The sequence below is a fragment of the Tinamus guttatus genome, unplaced genomic scaffold (genome assembly GCF_059628265.1).
Source record: "Tinamus guttatus ecotype Peru unplaced genomic scaffold, ASM5962826v1 Tinamus_guttatus_pri_ptg000117l, whole genome shotgun sequence".
NCBI lineage: Eukaryota > Metazoa > Chordata > Aves > Tinamiformes > Tinamidae > Tinamus > Tinamus guttatus.
In genome coordinates, this window is record NW_028288651.1 from 396,258 (window position 1) to 416,687 (window position 20,430).

Below are 20,430 nucleotides of genomic sequence, written 5' to 3' on the forward strand. Positions count from 1 at the left end.
GAACTGATGTTCGCTGTGTTTAATGTTGTGTTTGAGAGGCAACGTTAGAGAAGTAAAGATTTCATGCTCGGTATGGATAGCATGTGTTGTCCTTGTAGCAGAGGGAGGGGAGAGTAAAAGCAGTTGAATATAGAAAAATTATGAATATTTGGTGACTGAGAAGATGTAGAGGAAAGACTTCCTCCTCTGATGAAGCTACTTTCAGTGTAGTTTAAAGGCCTTCACTTCCTTCTCTTCTTCAGGAAGTCTTTGCTGAATTTTGATTCAATGTGACGGGGATGTGTTCTGCAAGTGCTGGTCAATGAATAACCTAAAATAGAGGTTATAAAATGAACTTTTTTTTCCCCCTCTGGCTCAGGAAGCTATTTCGGCAAGCAAGAATACATGTAAAAGCCAAGATGTCTCATACTGGGGGGCAGTACAGAAATAAGCAGCGCTTGTATCACGAGAATCATGGATCTGATGGCTACCAGGAGGAGAGAAGAGCGAGGAAGCCTTACCCATGCAACGGAAGGTAGGTCCTCACCACTCTGCAGTGCCACAGATCACAGCAGACCTGTCATGTCTCTTATCTTGTTTGTTGTTTTTGAACAACGCTCATATTCAGGTAACAGAGAAAGCACTTACTGAGCCTTGAGATCATGCAATATGATGAAGTCCCTTTCAGAATCGGGGAGCTGTTTGGTCCTTCCAGGCTTTAAGCAGTTTTTAACCTTTTCCTTTGCATGGTGCTCCAGGCGGGCATGGGGACTTCCTGCGCAGGAGGCGGATGGGTGGCTCTGAGCCCCCATGGCGATGAGCAGCCAGCACTGCCCTTTGGCCTCTGCAGGTACCCTAGGGCAGCCAGAGAGTGGAGGCAAAGAAGGGGAGGAGACGAATAGCCTGAAGACCTGAGAAAAACTGAAATACTGAAGTCTTCCCTGATAATGTACATTTAAACAAGAAAAAAAAAGGTGGGGGTGCTGTTGCTGTGAATGGAAGTAATAGTGAAGAGCATTTTGTGGACTGGAAGGAGAACTTATGACTAAGCATGAAAGCCTGGATGATACACATAATACACACTAGTGTATTATGGACTTTTTTCCCCCTCCTGTCTCTTAGTTCATGAAAAATTAGAGAAAAATGGGTACCAAGGTCAGCCTAAGAATCGTCCCCAATGACTGTCCTTAGCAAAAGGGGGTATCGAGCAGGGTATAGTTAGATTACTGTGAACATATTAAAATCAAGAGCAGCAAATGGCAGAGAGATATTAAAGATACTTTTCCAGAAAAGGGATTATTTTTATAGCATCACTGAATGCAAGGTAGCTATAAATTAAGTCACCATTTCTTAGCAAAGCATTTCCGTTTTTGTTTTTTTGTTTTTTTTTTTTTCCTTGTTTTCCCTGCACCACTAGTTAAAAAGGACAGGTCTGGGGACAGGTGGAAGGGCCATAGAGGCCAGCAGACTGAGCCTGTGTCCACATGGGGCTGGAGAAAGAGAAGCTGCAGCCACAGGTTTAGGATAGCCATGAAGACAGTTCTCAGCATCGAGTCAAGCGTCCGGGAGGCACCAGCCCTGGCCACAGCTGCTCAGAAAACTTTTCCATCAATTGTTTGGACGGAGTTTGGCTTGCCCCAGCGGTGTTTCCCCTGCTTACCTCCCCTGAATAAAACAGCTGCTTTTGCAAGGGAATTGCAGTATTTTCTTGAAGACTTACGGACATCTTTTTTGGCCCAAAGATGTCCCGATATTATGATTAAAGAGACGGGAAGAGTTTTGTGGGAGCTGTAATTTGGGTGCCTGATACTCGTATCCTTTATAAACAGGAGTCTGGCCAGAGCCTCTCTTTTTCACAATGCATTTGTGCCTGAAACTCCTGCCCTGCCGGGCCTGCTGTCATTGCTGGCAAAGGGAGGGAAGGAGCTGTGTTACACTGAGCTGGAAAGGCCTGGAGGAAAGCAGGAGCAAAGGTGACCAGAAGAGGCAATTGTGAGGAAAACATATCGGAAAGAAAGTGTGGGGGTTTTTTTGATTGTTTTGGATTTTTTTTAATCATACTCAGTTGCTGAACACCATTTTTTTTTGCAATTTTTTTTTGTTTGTATTTGCTTTTTTCTTTCTTTCTGGCAAGTAGCAGGATACAATAGAGAGCAGCTGCATCAGAAGTACCAAAGGAATTGCTTTCAAGTTAACTGGAAGTCTTGTAAATCATAGGGCTTATTTAATTTATGTGACACAGCTGTGCAGGATGCTTTGGTGGTTGCACAAGACCCAGGACAAAGGTCAGAAAAATCAGGAATATTTCGGCCAAAACACAGCTGTTGGCAGCTACACATGGAGATGTTAGGGTTGCTCTTATTATTGAATGTCTTAATTAAAATGTAAAAACTACAAAGAACATGATTTAATGTGAATGAATGAGATTATATGTGTAGATTGGATCGATGGGATTGGATGAAGAGGAACCTTAGTGAAGGGAAATGATACTAGGAAACAAAAATACAGTTGAGGAAAACCCAGATCTGTGGTTAAGTAATTCAAGATAAATTCAATAGGGGGGAAAAAAAGAGATTTAAAAGTAACAATGCTGAGTAAGACTTGCAGCTCTTCCAGCTGCATCTTGAAAAGAATACAAGTTACAATTCTGTTGAAAATTAGGAAGAGCATTTAGATTAGATCAAACACCTAAAAACAATTTACACTGTGGTTCTTAAGTTAAAAAGAGCAACATGTAGTTTTCCCACAGATTAACCTAATATTGATTCACCCTTTCCTGTATTCTTAAGGCTTTATCTAAGAGTTCCTTCTCCCACTTGGGTCAACCTCAGACATCAAACTGGAGATGATGGCTTAAGAAGTGGACCTGTAGTTGTTGCAGCAAAACTGACAGTGCAGTTTTGTCATACAGAAACGAAGAGTCTAATAAGAGACACAAAAGTGGTTCTTTTGCTCAATTTTAGATTCCTTGTCAGATATCATCAGACTTAAAGGGATTTAGAAATAAAGAGAAAGATCTAAATAGGCAAATATTTTTCCTTTTTAAAAATCTTTGTCTGTTTTTTTTAATGACTTTTATTCTTTTGAAAGGCATCTTTGTGAGACATGGTGATTTGAAATATGAACTTGATACAATGTCTACTCATAAAATAGCTATTCTCTTTTTAAGATTTACTATTTGAAAAGTACCATCTTTATTCTCTAGGTTGCTACAAACTAGTTAAAAATGTTTGCTTTTCATGAGAAAATGTTTTTCCATATTTATGGAGAGGAGCTCCCCTCACACCCATCTCCTTGCTCCCTTTTGCAAATAATTCAGGCAATTCAGGCAGTCAACTCGGGGAGCACCCAACTTGCCAAAACAGCAGTGAATGATCAAGTGCAGATATCCTTATGAACATCGATTTATGCAAGTGTTTGGGGTACTTGCTTTCAAAGCACACAAGCGAGAAAAGATAAGCAAGCCAGGTGGTTCCAGTAACAGCAGTGTCTACCACTCTTTCATATCCAAGTCTTCAGGAGAGGGCATGACCCAGTGAACATGCAGTACTCCTTTTTGCCGTTGCAGATCAGGAGAAGACATCCAGGATGGCCAGTGTGCAAGGGCTTCCACCGCTTCCTCTGACCCTTACCATAAAGCCTCGGGAGCAGCGCCGGTGTATTTTGACCCGCCGCCTCAATGTTACCCTTCCAAAGAGACCTTCTCGATGAAGTGTTCAAAGGTATGCACAACAAGAGGTATGTGAGACCCTCGCTGCTTGCCATTTGCCCCTCTCCTTGCAAAAGCTGCTCTTGGCTTTGCTTTGCGTGGTCAGAAGCCCAGTGAAGGAAAGCTAGATAAATATTTGAAAATAAACAAACAAACAAAAAAAAACAGGAGAGTTTGAATGGCAGTAACAGCAGGTTAGCAACTAGTTTCAGGCATCTAAAGGCCAGATTTGCAGAGGTGCTCAGACATCTAAAGATGCAGGCAGTAGGTTGGTTTCCTAGAGCATCTGAGTGGGGCAGGCGCCTAACCTCTCAGCTCTTGCAGCAAAACTTAACCCATGTCCCTGACTGCTGGGATTCAGGAGTTAAACAGATAATTGCATCTCTAAACTATTCAATTTTGCTGTTAAGGCTTTGATGCTAAATCTTGTCTGATACAGTCTCCTCAGACCTCTTATCAACTCTTGATTCAGACCTCTTATCAACTCTTGATTTAATCCAATCACTGATTGGATTAATCAACATTGCAGGAGGCAAAAATGTCTTATGGTCATGAATCCTTGGAATTCTTGAATAACATCTCCTGAATAAGTGACTACCATATGCAGAGAAATGGACATTAATGTGGGAGGCCCTGGTACCTAGTTCACTTCATTAACTCATTTCTGTAAACTGTAGAGGAGAGAGGGAAAAAAAAATGCAAACATGTAGCCCAACTAGCCTCTGGTTCTAACCTTTCGTCTCTTAGGACAGGCAGCATCCTCACCTCCTTTGTAGGAAGGGCCCACTGCAGTCCAGGCTGAAACTTGCAGCCAGATGCAAAGTCACTGGGCAGAGACTCCAAAGAGCCATATGGTGTCCTTCAGCAGAGGCAGAAATGAAGGCTTTAGCTGTTGGAAGTGCATTGGGATATGTAATGTAATCTTACTTCTTTGTTCCATGAAGGAGAGAGAAATGACACACACAATTTGCTTGTAGTATTTGTCTATATGTGAATGTGTGAACAATTCTAAGAATGAGCTTAAACTCCTTTTTTTTTCCCCTATAAATGTGCTCTCTGCGCTATTGTAGTTAAATCTCCTCAAGTTGAAAAACAAACTGCCCACAAACACGCAATTACGCCATCTTTACTGATCCAGAGCTGAGCCCGAGCAGTTCCTTCTTCAACAATACTGAATAATTTTAACTTGTTTCAGAGAAACCCTGAAAACTCCAAGTCTTATTTTATCACAGCTTTAGAAAAATTAGGTGACAAGTTATTTCTAGCGTTCAGTTTCACTAGCTGATAACTTAATGTGACTTTTTTTTTTTTTCCTCATTGGCTTCCCATTACTTCAGTGGGTTAAAGATCATTAACATTTTCAAAACCTGCTAGTTTTGGATGTATCAGTTGAAGATGATACTTTCACTGCCACTCCTCCTGCCAGTATTCCTCAGTGTTTTCCAGAAGTTTAATATCTGAGCTTGAGGTGGAGATGGGACATCATGTAGAAAAGAAACCCTTTTATTAGCTGATATATATCAAAAACTATACAGAAATTGAAGGTTGATAAGATTATGAAACTCTCTTCTCCCAACAAGCACATGTTTAATTTTTGTAAGTGAGATTCAGCAGAATTCCCTGGAATTGTTCTGTAGGCTGCTGTATTCTCTGCAGTCAGATAGTAAATGTTCTAAATGAAAAGCTCTGTGAATTGTTTAATAGGAAGTCGACTACCTGTGAGCTACAGTGTCTTACAGCACAGAAATTCCAGGAAGCATCTATTTAACCATCTCTCTCTTCTGCCAATGATTTATCATTACGGAGCTCAAACCTCCCCTCCCAAGCCCCTCCAATTCCAAAAGAAGTTAGTACCAAGCATGCTAAATCAAGCGACCTACCACAACCTTGTCCAAAGAAACATCTGAGTTGTGCATCTTTGTCTCTTAGTGTGTCTCTCCCTGTTTATTTCTTTTGTTTTGGACCCAGCAAATACGTGTCTGTTCTCTGTGTGTGTTGGCCTGGTTGGAAAGCTAGAAAGCAATTCTAAACAATGAGAGCTTTCAAAAGCATTTGCCTCACCTGTGTGCATTCTCTTCATCTATGCTTTTCCCCATCAGTATCCCCAGAAAAACTAAAGTGAAATTTCTGAAATAGGCAGTTATTTTTGTAGGAATCCTTCTAACACCTGGGCTGAAGTGGCAAGAAAAAATACTTGTTCTCATATCTCTTGTTATTCTCTCCCCTCCTCTCCCTTTCCCTCTTTTTTTCCCCCCCCCAATAATTGCGTTAAGAACATTATTGCAACACTAATATAATGAAATAAACAGCTGCCAACTGATAAAAATCCCATTTCCCAGGAGAGATTTTCAGTACTGTCTCAGACACTTCAGATATTCTGGTCCTTTTTAATCCTTTCATCTTGAAAACGTAAGAAAAAAGTCTATTAAAACGTTCTAAGAGCAATACATATTCTAAGCAATCTGGGTGGGATCACATGGAGAGCACTAGTGGATCTTACAGAACACCTAGCTAGGTGTTCTGCCTAACAATATACCAGAAATGCCAAAGTACCAAATTCAGGAAGGCTGTGAGAGTTAGGACCAGTAGAGAGTAAGTTGCAGAGCGAGTCCTCTCCCAGTTGCAGGTGGTTGTAACTTTCTGAATTAAAAAAGCTGTATCCATGTCCATTATGTTTAATAGCCCCCCTGGAATTTGTCTGGCCTCTACATGATCCTGTGATGAGGAGTTCCACAGTTAATTCATAGCTTCTGGAGGAGTACTGCTTTGCTTCATAAAACTTTTTAAAAGGCTTCCTCTGATTCCAGTGGTATTCAAAACAGCGAATTTCAAATTTACCTCCTCCATCTGGTTTATAATTTTAGAGTGAAGTCTTTCTCCCTGTCACTGAGGTCCATCTTTTCTTTGTAGACTGAAGAACATCTGCTAGTAAGAGTGAAATCTTTCCACTTCTCTCATCAGCCAGTTAGCTGATCCATCCTGTATCCTTTTGAGATGGGCTGTCTGGAATCACACGCGAAGGTCAAGATGTAAATTCCCAAAGGAACTAGGCAACTGTGCAATTGTTCTAGGGTTGTAGTCCTATCCTAATGTTTTCTAGCATTTGCTATATTGTTTGTCTGTCAGTGAACACTGATATTTTCAGGAAAGTATACCTGCTGTCTTTCCTGAGCAGAAAGGATTTATTTAGAGCCCATCTGCCCATATGAGAGCAGATTTTGTGAATTTTGTGCAATTTTTGCATAATTATGTGCAACTATTAAAATGGACTTTATCATCCTATTTTTCAGTCTCTTCCAAAGCGTTAATCTGTGCATCTACTTTGGTGTTTTGGTTGAAATCAGGTGTTCACTTTTGAGCCGAGTCTGTTAGGAGTCCCCACCTAGAGCTCTTTGGGTTGTGACACAGAGCAAGCTCAGGGCACATGAGCAGGATTCCCTTCAGATCACACTGAATGAGAGGATGAGCTGTGAGTGCTATCAAATGCTCTGCCCTTTGGACCAAGCTGCAGCTAGAATGAGGTATTTCTTACCTCACAGTGCATTGGTGTGGACCCAAGGTGTTCAGCTCCAACTGTCCCACTCTACAGATCCACTCCCATTGCACTGTTGATGTGGACATAGCTAGTGACCACAGGCAGTGCAAGGAATAAGATTTGACTCTTGCTTCCGTGTGTTTGAAAACCAGTCATTTCTTCTTAGCTTTTACTTTCTTTTAAGCAATCCTAATCTTTAGGAGGAGCTTCACTTTTATCTCTTGGGAGCCTGTATCACTACGAGCATTTGGCCAGAGGCTTCGTCCTGAACTTTTCAGAAAATCAAGTGCATCGTCACTTGGATTGCTTGTCTCCTTATATTTGGTGGCTCTTTTGAAGGACTTCCTCTGAGAAACTTCCGAGTCTTCTCTTCCTGTCTAGCTGCTACCTGCTCTTCCTCACTAGGAAGACGGACTGCAGGTTGGAAAGGCCCCCGAAACACAGGAGTTTGATGCCTCTATTCCTGCAGCAGGAAGGGAGACTGGACAACACTGTATGGGCTGGTGTCTTGCTGTCTGTGAATCCTGTGTAATTATATGGGAATTGGAAATAAACTATCTATCTCTGACAAAGACAAACTTTTCCTCAGCTAAGGAATTAGCACATTTCCTATCATTTCCTACAGCTTATATGTGTAGTGTGTGCCATTTAGAGCAGCTCAGGTTGACAAAAGCTCAACAAAACTTTTAGCCTGGGGATACTTGAATTACTGCATTTCTCTCAACAGAAAACTTCTAGCTTGCTGTTTATAGTTAGTGCAGTTAAAGATTCTGTAGTTCTCTCCTCAGAGTAGGAAAACTAAACTAGCTGTCACATATTTGCTTAGTTAAGTTCAGTGCTTTTGGCTACCAGAGGGAATGAGGAGTGTTCAAGGGTGGTTGGTGTGATGCTTCCTTCACAGCAGAGTAATCAAAATCTGAGCCAAACCTGAGAAGGATTGCTGATCCTAAATCAGTTAGGCCTGCTGACTTATTAAAAAAAAAAAAAAAAAAAAGAGTTTTATTTTTATGATATGTACTGGTGTGAAAGAGATAGAGAAGTGCTATTGCATGACACTGCTTCCTTTAATTTTACTTAAACACATAAAGTAAACTAAGTTTCTCCCATCTTTGGTCAGTATCTGATTCAAAAAAGCTTGTGTTTTTGCCTTGTATGGAGTTGTACTCTCCTAGTCATAATTTCTGTACTACGTAACTTATTTTTTAATTCTTCCACCCACTTGGCGTTGAAGAGAGACAGCACTAAAAAGGTTAGAAAGAAATTTGAGGGGGAGCAACTATAATTGAATCCCTGTTCTTTGATGCCATGAATGCAGCTTAAACAGTCACCATGAATAGTGTCAGAGTTGTTAAGCATATTGTAGGCGCTTCCAAACAATCATGTCTTTAACCTACTTTCTAAAATCCACAATTCTTGTAAAGCCTTCAAACCAATTTCCTCTCAGAAAAAAGACAGCATTACACTCTGTAGCAAGGAAAGTCTCTGATTTCAGACATAGCCAGGAGGAAATATCAAGCTAAAGAAGAAGAAAATAGAATTAGGGAGCAACGCTGACTTTCTGCAGATGTACTTATGCTTTAACAAGCCAACATTAATTCAAATGTAAACATCCATAAGCTTTTGTTTTCACAAACACAGTCCAAATCTTTTCCTGTGGCTATGTGTGCTGGCAAATAGTCACAGACTGGAAAAAACACTGAGGGGAAAAGTCCCTCTGAACACAGGGATTGGAGTAGTAGACAAGGGGCTTGAGTTGTGCCGAGGTTCACAGCCGTGGTACTGGGTGGCAGTGTTACGTCCCACACCGTGTCCTCATGGGCAGTCTGGCACCTGGACAGGAGGGGAAGCGGCTGTTGCAGAGCACCTGGATTGCTCCCAATGCTTTGGAGAACCTGGGAGAAACAGCAGTCTGCAGGAGTCCCTGGGCTGAAGTTAGGTGACCTTCTGTAATTTCAGTTGTGTTCAAAGCCCTGGAAGGGTCATTAAATGTATGTAAAGCAGGTAACTGGATGAAAACAGGCATTTGAGAACTACATTCAGCAGCGAATGTTAGACCTTTCCAGCAGTGTAGTCAGTAGGATACGTTACATTTATATGGAGGTAACCAACACAATCAGAAGCTGCTGTATTTTTCTAGTCACTGTCTTTGTGGTTTGCCTCTACAACCCGCCGTTCTTAGCTCTTTTTTATTCTGCTCAAGCCTGCTGTGCAGTGTTCATGTGGCACTTTCAAAATCAAATTAGTTCTGCTGTTAACATGGAGTAATAAGTTTCCGTAAAGTCTCATTTATAATTAACTGGCTTTTCCCTCCTATTTGTTACAAAGCATATATTAAATACAGTGTGACTAACAGACTAAATTTGCCAGCAGGTTTTTTTAATCCTCTAATTGGCCGGACATTATGCCAAGTAGTGGGAATTGGACAGAGCTACACAGACTAAAATAATCCAGATTATTTAAGAATGCTTAATTAAAAATGCACTGCACCAGGACGGAGCGCCGAGCAGAGCTGCAGGACGCCTCCCGGGTGCACGTTTACGAAGCGGTTCGTCTGGAGGCAAGGCTCCTGCCGCAGACCTGAAATGCCACTAGCTGTGAGCACTTAGCCCTGCAGAAAGGTGGAGGGGCCACGCGAGCTGTGGCCTTTGGCAGGGTGGTGTCTGGCAGGTGTACTGCCCTCTCCTTTGAGGGCTGTGCTGACGCACGTGCTGCTGCTTCTCATGCACAACCTACCTAAGGCAGCAGGGAAAGCTGCTGGCAAAGACTGTGCTAGCTGTTGGGGCTGCGTTAAACACCCGTCTGCGGGGCCGTTCCCTGCTGGGAAGCCGCAGTCAGCTCTGCTGTCCCTGAGTGCTAGCGGTCCCTGTGCAATCCTGCTCTCCAAGGCTCTTCTCTCTAAATGGCAGCTCCTGAAGCGGATCACTAGAGCAGCCTGGCAGGGAGTTTACTCCTGTGTATGCAGTGTAGCTGCATTTCCTGAAAAAGCTCACTAAAGGAAGGAAAGAGGAAAAAAAGGAGTCAGGAATGTTGTTCACCAGGTAGGACAACCCACAATCCATAAAGTGAATGCAAAGCCCCAGCCCTCAGGTTCCCACAACATGACCCAGCTTCAGCAGCACTGTGCTCACAGCAACAGCAATAACCCCCCCTGCCTTTGTAGTTACTCAAGGCAGTTCAGTTGCAGTTCAGGGGGAAGGAGCGGCCGTGGAAAGTTGGCATGACACCTTAGCACAAGAGTAGTTCATTGTTCTCTGGGCTTATTTATTTATTCGTTTTTAAAGAACTCTTGCAAGTTTGTTTCAGCACCAAGGTATTTAATTACTGCTTGGGAGAACTGTGGGTACATCAGGAAGAAAAAGAGATCGTCTCCCGAGATAGGGAACACGAGGTGACCTACCTCCATTTCACATACATCTGAGGCCCTGTGCAACCATTGCACTGAAATTAGTGAGACCATGAACGACAAGTCAGTGCAATGGCTTTTGCTTCCCAACTACTCCAAGTTTCTGGCAGACGTCTGGAGAGAGGAGAGAGTCAAGAAGTGATTCCCCTGAGAAAGTATTAGGAAAATGCTAGTAGACCAGACCTGCTGTGCCGTGCCTTGATGGCAAGTAAATCTTGCAGGTCACGCAATGATGGGGAAGTTGTGTAGGGATAGAAGCTGCTGGCCTCGTTCTACAATTTTCAGTGAAAATTGGAAAGCTCTGTTTGGCGATGGAGGGGGAGCTGCCAGAAGCAGCAGAAATGGGTAAGAGATCTTTGTTCTCCAGAGGGCTGAAGTTACTGCCCTAAGGCTCCCAGCCAGCGTGAAGCAGCTGCTGTCAACCACCTGGGTATAGTAAGTATCAAAGGTGGCACCCCCGTGCCCCACAGCTTAGGGGCCAGCTGGCAAAAGCGGCAAGAGCGGAAGGCTATGGTGGTAACCGTGTCTGGCCCTGGCAACTGAGCGTTCCCTGATGCCAAGATACAAATACAGCCTGCCAGGCCTGGGCCAGCAAGGCCCGTGTGTAACTCCAGAGCAGCGCGGGATGGGGGCAACGGCAGGACTGGTTCAGCAGGGCAGGGTAGGGAGGGCAGTACAGGGAGAAACCAGGTCAGCGCGGCTGGGCTTGAGCCTGAGAGCTTCTCTGAATCACTAGAAACAAGGCTATCGTCCTTAGAGGTTTCCTAATGGAGCAATTATCTTTACTAATGAGGGACAACGTGTTAAAATACACTACTAGTGCTTCTTTTTAGAGCACATAAATCATTTAATTTTCTTAGTTTTAAATTGTTTTTTTTCCCCATTGATTTCCAGTAAGATGCGCATCGAAAAAAGTGAAAAAAGCAAGCAACTAAGCATGTGTTAGGCACTTATGTGCCATGTAAATTCAGTTGGCTCTGAGAATATAGTTCCCTTGGGTCCTCTGAAAAGCCAAGATTCAGGGAATAACTGGTGGCATTGCCTAACTCTTGTGTTTAGGGATTTTTTTCCTTTGAACATTACTCCATGAGGGAGATTTTAGCAGCACTTGGTGAAAGCCTAAATCCCATCCCTGGCTCAAGAGCAGACATCTACACAAGCCATGGGGGTACAGGAGGTTGGGGAAGGGGGAGTTGTTTGTATAATACAAAGTTGTCTTTTGCCCTGATCCTGCGTCACTGAAGTTGGCCGAATTCTTGTTATTGCTTTTAGTAAGAGTAGGACTTTGTGTCTGTATATGTTAGGGGAGTAAAACCGTTAGCAAAACTCCTTATTGTAGTACTTTGCATCCAGATTTAATGCTTTTTAATCCATTGTGACTGCTGTCTCCACTTCATTTCCCTTGTTTAGTTCTTCTCCATTGTTTTAGGTCCTCCCCACTTCTGGCACGTTTTTGTCCCCTTCTAGAAGCAGAACTTCTTCCTGTGACGCTTTTTCTCCCCCCATCCTATTCCTTCTCCTCCCAGCTCAGTCTAGCACAGCAGCAGCTGAAGCTGTGCGTTGAGCTCTACCTTTACTCTCTGGGGCCTGCAAAACCTGCACTGGCAAGAGAAATTCTGCAGATGGGACCCTTTTCAGAACTGCATCCTGCTTTTGTAAGTCACTATTCATGGTCAAATACGTCTCTGTTCCTTTGGAAGAAAAAAAATCAGTAAAAAAGAGAAAGCTGCCCAAACTGGGGAAAAAAATCTTTTAGTGAGAAAGTCTGGGTGAGTGATCATCAGTCAGTAGCCTCCGTTCCTGAGGCAAGGCCAAGGCACAGGGGAGGGGGACACACTGAAGGGCTCCATCTATCAGGCTGGCACAGTCCCAGACTTTCTTGCCAGCTGCAGAGACACAGGAGTAAGCCTGAGTTGCCTACTTCACCTCATGCACGTACCCTCACTCAGATCCTGCTGCCCAAACATCTGGGACATCCTGCTACAGTGCCTGGGTGAAGATGCCTCGTCAGGGCCTCCAACAGCCAGGACATGAGCTCACGATTGCACTAGTGGTTTCCACACAGTCAGCCCCAGCGTGGCTTTACAAAGCAGGGTGTGTAGATTAGATTTGACAGCTTGCCTTTCGTGGTGAGGGGAGTTTCTGGTCCTGGTTGTGATCTCCCCTGCTAGTCTCATGCCAGCACTGTTGCTCATCAGATCCTTCGGTGACTCACTTTTAAACTTGCTAAAGCTGCAGGAAAAAAAACAGCACACAAAAGAGAGTTGAATACATTCATGCTCTTTTAGTTAATAATGTCTCATGGAATGGTCTGATGTTAGGCCAGTGTGATTACTAGTCAGGGGAAAAAGTCAAGAGTAGGAGCCCTTAGATTAAGCTCAGCTGCTCGTAGAGCCCTGTCCTTGCAGCCTCATGTTGCTTTGCGGCATGTTTGAGCCTGCCCTTGGACAGAAGATGAAACCGTTGATCCATGGATTAGTGCCGTGGCAATAGGAAAGCATGCACACTGCACCAGAAAGAAAAGAAAGATGCTCGATAATAAATGGTATAAATAGGGAGGCTGCATTCGGTAGCAGGTTTGGTTCAGCAGCCTGTAAACTTGCAGCAAGGTTTGGATTCCAGTAAAGTCAATGTGTGTGACACATCTAAGTAAGTAATCAACCTGTGGAAATTTGGATTTTTATAAAATGAATGAGGCAACTCTGGCAACAACGTCCACTTTCCTGTTTGCATCAGCACTTTTCACCTTCAGTGCTGAAAAGCTGTGTAGGAAAGAAGCGTCGGAAAGGAAAAGGGAATGCAGGGAGGCAATCCTGAGCATTAGCACTTGCTAGGATGGAGAGGGTTTGTTCCCCATTCACTACATTAATTTAGTACAAATAATTATGATTTGAGATGTATCATAAGCTTTTGAACATGACAAGGTTGGGGCGGAGGTGCACACAATCTGATGGAATTCTGAGATTTCCAGACCCGTCATTTTATACTCAAGTCTTGCAACACAGCCATCATTGCTGCATGGGATTAGGGAATAGTTGTAAACATGAATAAAAGACTTCTGCTTGGGAGGAAGCTTTTGGCAGAATAGATTTTGCAGCTGTAGTTCTTAAGACGAAGCAGTGGACCAGCCTGTAAAGCAGGAAGAGCAGTGCAGGTCCAGCAGCACATATCTGAACGCAGCCCTGCTGGAGCAGAGCAGTTAGCAAGCCTTGGCAGAGGTCAGATTCAAGATTTGGTTATTCTCCTTTTATTCCTTCCTTCAGTCTGTCTAGCCCAGTGTTTGTGCTAGTACGGGAGATGTAGGTCAGGTTTTCACTAACACGGACCAAGCTCAGGCAAGGCTTTTGGGCTGCCTAGGTCAAGATTTGAACATATCGAGGGGCTTCATAGTTCAGTCCCAAGCCTAATGCTTGCCCAGGAGCTTCAAGATTGCCATTGCTGCTGTCACAGGCCCTGCTGGCTCTCATGGTAGGCTTGTCATTCACAGCTGCCTGCATTGGCTGACACAGTGTTCAGCATTTGGGGATTTGCTTTAATATGAGTCTCGTAGTTTTTGTACATTCTTTGGTAGTCAGTCTACATGTTGCAAATCACAGGTAGGGTATCTGCTAATGCAGCTCGCTGTTGTTAGGCACCCTAATCAACTGCAGAGCTGGCTTGTGCAGAAATGCTCAGGGACCTATAAAGCCTGTCCAACCCGAATTCCCTGTCTCAAGGATTTCTTTAAAGCATGCTATAAAGTATCTACATCTTCAGTTAAAAAATACAGTAGACCCACACCAATCATTTTTCACATCCTATCAAAGAGACACATTCCGAAAGACCTGCTCTCTCATTACCAGCAGTCAGTCAGCTCTGTGACATCTAGAGCTTGCACACACGTCTTGTGTGAATACCTAGGAAGTTGTGGAAGGGAGTCACTGAGGAGTGGGGTCAGTTATTGTCACATTGTTGCAAACACGGGGAGGTTAGCAGCAGGCACCAGCCAGGCTGACAAACAGAAAAATTGCCTTTTCTGAAGCTCAGCAAGGCAAGGCAGAGCAAAAGCAGACACTCATGGGGCAGAGCGGCACGCTAAAAAGTCACAGACCACAAGGAGGCTCTCAGGAGAGAGGAGGGAAAAGCTACCTGAGTTCTCATCTTTCAACTCCCTAAACAGATTAAAAACCTTAATAGGCTTAAAAGGTTTTCATTAAACAGTCTTTCCTCCCTGTAAGTGGCCCCAGAACTACTCTCTGAGGGAGCATCTATTAAGTCAGTAGGCAGCTGCCCTTAAAGAGCACTGCCCAAGGGCCCTGGGGTCTGAAGAGAGGTTCCTCGGTTTGGAAGCACAGATGGTGTAGACAGCAGATAGCCCATCCAGTTGCAGTCAGGCTCCTGCACTGCACTTCCAAAATGCTTTGAACAGCCTGGATTAAGTGATGACTCCATGCAGTGACTCCATATGGAGACTCTGAATCTCCTTACTGCACTTACTGCAGATTTTAATTCAAGAAACCCTGAATCCTGTCTTATAGACCAAGGTTTGAGTTTCTTCTTTCATTAAGCTTCACAAATACTTCATTTGAAGCAAAACCACAGTGCGGTTGTTGAACAGCTTCTCCAAAATAGTTGTGTTCATACATAGTGAGCCCATGTAACCATGCAGCAGTCAGGGTCACCTCTGAAGAAAACATATGTGGAGCTGCACCAGTGCTACATGCTGAGCCTCAGCTCCTCCCACCGCTGTCACTGCTCGCCTCTGCACACAGGGCAGGGCTGGAGGTGGCTGCAGTGGCTGTGGGTGGCTGCAGTACCTGCCAGCTGCTCCATGGGCACCAGGAAAGGCCCAGCATGGGTGCAGGGAGAGGCCAGATCCCCTGCAGCTGCCGGAGGTGAGAGCATCACCCCTGCCTTGTGGTGAGGAACATGGAGAAGGTCCCACCTCAGCCCCATGGGGCAGACAGGAGCAGTCGAGAAGCGTTCATGGTGGTGCTCTCAGACTTTCTTCAGTCGTAAGCATCCAGCAGCGTGAGGGAAGAATTTTTTCTCTTCCTCGTGTGCAGCTTCAGCCCTTTCTTTCCAAGCCCGTGCAGGCTGGGTAGCAGCGGAGCCTTTGGCCCTTCGGGAAGTGCCGTGCTGACCTACCGGAGCAGCAGAAAATGGAGATCTGTGTGCAAGGCGCAGCTCCTGCCCCACGTAGAGACAAACAGCTGAGCTTGGCCCCTTCTGCCCTGCATCCTCGTCTGCCAGACCGCAGGGGATCAGGCTCACGAGTCAGTAACTCACATCAGGACACGTGATGCGCTAGGGGCTTTCATTTCCCAAATAGGCAACTCTAGAAGTGCAAAACTTCCACACCGGTCATGTTTGCTAATCTTAGTCCGACCCCTAGTGAGCTTTCACAGAATAATCAGTTATATCTATAATCCCTGCTGCTCCTGCCTGACACGCGGCTACTAAGAAAAGATGTCGTTTATCCAGGTTTTTTTAAACCTCACTTATCCATAGCATAACGTAAGAAAAGAAGAGTTGGCTCAGACACTGTAAGGCTTTTTCTTCTCAAAATGGGCATGGGTAAGCAAATGAATAAAGGCATATGAAATTCTCTTAACTTACCTCCATGCACAGCATGTTTTTCACCCCGTTCTTCCCCCCTTTTCTTTTCCTGGAAGTAACTGCTTCTTGAGATTTTTCTCTGAAGGAGACGAAGTGAAAGTTGTATCTGCTTAGATAAGTGGTTTAAGTTAACAAGAACATAAAAATACATGAAAACAGATGTGTAAGTTAAAGCAGTAAACACACTTTTAAGGACTTAACTAACTTGCACAGTTTTTCAGCTTTAGAAGCTTCTAGGTTTTTATCAGCCTTAACCTCAGCATTTTGTTCATACCAGCTATTTCTTGCTCAGTGTATTTATGCCAAGTAGTTACAGGCCAAAATACAATCACTGTTCGCTTTCCTTGGCAACACCACAAGCACAGTAAAATTTTTATGGATTTTTTTTTTCCCCCCTTATGGAGATCCATTTATCAAGCACACTGACAAATTAAAAAAAAGTAATTTGCCCAACCTTTAAAAAGTACCCATGAGAGCTCATGCTTCTTTTTTAATGGAAGGTTCTGTTACAGCTATAGCTGAGAGCACTATTTTGGTAACAGTTTGTGTTTTGCTCTTTGTCACCTTTCTTGCCCCGGCTTTGCGCAGGGTGTGATTTTTGATGCCCGTTCTCCTTCCAGGCATCTTGAAGTTCGTGGAAATCACCGTTAACCTGCTGGTGCTGGTCTGCGTGGGCGCTGCCCAAGCCTCTGTCGCAGGCTTCACATCCATCGGGGGCTTGGGCCTTGGCTCCTTCAACCTGAACTCAGCCTACAGCCCCTTTGAGGGGACCGAGCTGCAGGAGGTCAGAGAGCTGGACATGCAGTTCACACAGATGAGAGCCCCATGCGTGTACGGCGGCGTTGCCTTCAGCTTAACCGCTGCCTCCCTCACCCTCCTCTTCCTTGTTGTGGGGGCAAAGCCCATCGAGCGCCTCACGGTGGGGCTGCTCGCAGCCGAATGTGCCTTCAACCTGCTGGCAGGCGCTGGGTATGTGGCGGCAGTCGGCCTCTACTTGCACTTCATCATGCAGGTGAACTCCACGGAGGTGTGCCAGCGGCGCGAGCGGCTGTACGCGCGCCGGGGCTACACCTCCATGAGCTGCACTGTGCAGGGCGGCGACGCGGCCGTCGCCCTCTTTGGGGTCGCGGCCGCCTGCCTCTACTGCGCCAGCTTGGTGGTGTGCGTGCTCGCCCTCCGCGCCGTCCGCGCCTTCCGGAACCGCCCCGGCGAGGCCTGGGGCCACCCCCAGAGCGGCCTCCGAGAGCACCCCACAGGCCGCAGGAGCCCTGAGGGGGGCCACAGCCTCCATGCTCTGGCCACCTTAGTGTAAGGTCACCTGGGGGACCCTGCCTGAGACAGTGGCTTCAGCAAGGGACAGGCGCTGGATTTTAAGTGCTAAGCGGGCAACCTCTCTGCCCACGTACTGTGCAAGAAGGTACCAAATCACCAAACGTGAAGATGGTGCTATAATCTGTAATAAAGCAGACACTTTGAGAGGAATTTTTAAGAAGGCTTTGCGTCAGTCTCTTGAGCCCCACTCATATTAAAATGCATTTGGTTCCAGTGTTTTCATCCTGCACAGAGCAAATGGAAACAGCAAGGGGCTGTTAACAGGTTGACATCCCTGTGCTGCCAAACATGTGGCAACAGCCGCTTCCCTTCCTCTGCCGTGACACAAGGAATCGAGTGCAGCAAACACAGACGGGCAGCTTTGGAGAGGGGTCCCTGGACAAATCCGGGGCCTGCCGAAGCAACCTAGTGCTTTGAGCCAACGTACCGAAAGCAGAGGCCACTCAGGGGCCTTTCTGAACCACAGCCTAAGCTATGCTCCTGCCCTGCCCCATCTAGGAAATGTTTTATCTTTCAAGTCCTAGAAGCTGACTCGTGCTGATCACCCGCTCCCCAAAGGTCTTGGTTGGAGGCACGAGCAGGCTGTCCTGCTCCCCTTCCTGATGCTTTTCCTGCCATGTCCCCGAGTACAGAGCAGTATGTGGGAGGAAGCACATGCATCAGGCAGCAGCTAACAAAGATGCTGCTCCCTCCTGTGAGCACCGCAGTAAGGGCTGCGTTGCGAAGGGTCCCGTGAGGGCTGAGCCGAGGCTGCATGAGGGGGGCTCTGGTCACCCCTGAGCTTCTCCTGGGCACGCTGCAGCAGCAACACACACACATGCATCCTCTCAACATCGAAACACAAAAAGCACGAGTGAGCAGCGGTAATTGTATGCCCCCAGGGTTGAGAAAATAAATTTAAGAGAACATCTTTCAAGAGTCCTTTATTTGCAGCAGATGAAATAGATCACTGGACTTCATAGATGAGAGGGTGAGAAAAAAAGAGTCTTAGTGAAATACATCAGGATCTGTCAGCTTGTGGGGAGGGCAAGGCAATTTTGATTCTGATTGTGCTTTTTTGGTTTTGTCTGGCTGAGATTCATTACCCAGATGCGGCTCTTTTGAACTAAAGGCTTTTTCTTGATGTTGTGCACACACACATACATCCCCATGTATATATTCCTGTCTCTCAAAAGATGCATGAGATAACATAAGCCAAATGAGACTATTAAGACTCCGATTAGATAGAAATGATTACATGAACCTTACAGGAAGTATTTTATCAGTTACATAATACTTTAAAACATCTCATTAAGTGTTTTGAACAAGCCTCATTAACATTATCCTTCTCATGTGGAGACACGAGCGAAGAGTTCTTCCAAACTTGCCTTGATTTACATGAGTGCTCAAGCCACAAAATTACCACCTTTATCTTCCCAGCTCTTTGCCGGGAGCCAGACCTTTGCTAGGGCACTGGAGAAGGCTGCGATTGCCTAGCCGCAGCTTTGGGACCTTCAGCTGTTCAGCACAGGGTTTGCCTGGGGCTCCGCTCTGCTGCCTGTGGCCCCTCTGTGCCTTGAGAGGCAAGAACCCACATTTGGGTCTGTAAATAACCAGGGGAACGGCTGCTGTGAGCCCTGCCCTTTTGCTCACCTGGGCACGCATGCTCTGTCAGCTCCCTGCTCTGATGCAGCAGGAGGCCCTCTGGCAAGGCAACCCTCTGCAAAGTCCTCAGAAAGAGGAATAAAACGGTCACAGGCCCAGTCTTCCAAGATGCCAGGGAACTCACACGGGTTGCAGGGTAACCTGGAGCTGACTGCCAGGAGGCCAGCCCTGCTGCAGACAGGTAACTGGTGCACCAGCCTGAGGTGCAGCTCATTTATCTCCAAGTGACTTAAGAGACTCTCAGCCAGCCCCTGTTGGGTTTAGATCATCAGTCTGCACCTGTCTGCCTCCACGGAGGAGCAAATAGCTGTAGTCACTATGAGACCAGCAAGTCCAGCTGAGCTCACCAGACCTTCATTATCCAGAAGACTCCCCTCCCCCATGGAACAGCTCCACAGAGAGACCATCTCAGTTAAAGCACAGAAACGTGAAGCCATTTTGCTAACAGATGTCTCTCCATGTCCTAATTTTCAGGGTAAAACAGAGGACATAAGATATTTAAGATGAATGTATTAAAAACCAACAAAGACGACACTAATTCTGCATCCCTACTAATTCTAATCCTGCTTTGAGTCAATTGCTGTGAAATTTTCACCCTAGTGGACTGTGCATCTTTGAACACTTCTTTTCCTGAAAGCTTTTTATTCAAATATTTTATATAACTACTTCATTCTGGGGAAACATGTCTTGCAGAATAGAGAAAATTAGTATCCAGCAGCTTGAGTTTGATTTGTTTCAATGTAGAAGACAAACAAGTTGTGCAAGGGCAGGGACTGAATTCAAAACTTAGCGTTAAGATGACCTAAGATCTCAGTTTACATGCAGACCTGCTTTACAATGATGAGAATGCACGTACAGATAACAGTACCAAAGAACAGCTTGAATGGAGACTGTTCTTCCCTTAATCCACTTATTTTACTCACAGTGCAGATTTCTCTTCATTCGGTTTAGTCTTCTGACAATTTTCTGCCATAGCTTACAGCCATTGTAAGTTAAGTAAAGCTATGAATACAAAGTACATACCCTCTGCAACTCTGATCTCTTGATTGCATTTGCCAAACTTACATGTCCTTTTTCAAGACTCAGGTAAGTTATTAAATGGGACTATAACCACGTTGTTTATGACGGCTGTGACATTTACCATTACTCATCTCTCGCACAACATCCATCTCCAAGAAAAGGTGGCATTCAATATATTAAAGGAGTTTAATGCCAGAACAGCATAAAAAG

General features: G+C 45.1%; 1 protein-coding gene across 1 annotated transcript; it reads left to right on the forward strand.

Moving 5' to 3' along the window:
* Positions 1–398: 398 nt before the first annotated feature.
* Positions 399–17,536, forward strand: LOC104580965 (MARVEL domain-containing protein 3-like). The gene is made up of 3 exons (XM_010228520.2): positions 399–514; positions 3,548–3,717; positions 16,845–17,536. Exons 1-3 carry the CDS (start codon positions 399–401, stop codon positions 17,534–17,536), a joined length of 978 nt encoding a protein of 325 aa, XP_010226822.2.
* Positions 17,537–20,430: the final 2,894 nt, after the last annotated feature.

What these genes read in the sequence shown, in the direction of transcription:
- LOC104580965 (XM_010228520.2), top strand. Translation starts at nt 399, where the DNA reads ATGTCTCATACTGGGGGGCAGTACAGAAATAAGCAGCGCTTGTATCAC. An exon ending in CCTTACCCATGCAACGGAAG is followed by an intron (nt 515 to 3,547) that starts GTAGGTCCTCAC and finishes TTGCCGTTGCAG; the next exon opens with ATCAGGAGAAGACATCCAGG. An exon ending in AAAGGTATGCACAACAAGAG is followed by an intron (nt 3,718 to 16,844) that starts GTATGTGAGACC and finishes TTCTCCTTCCAG; the next exon opens with GCATCTTGAAGTTCGTGGAA.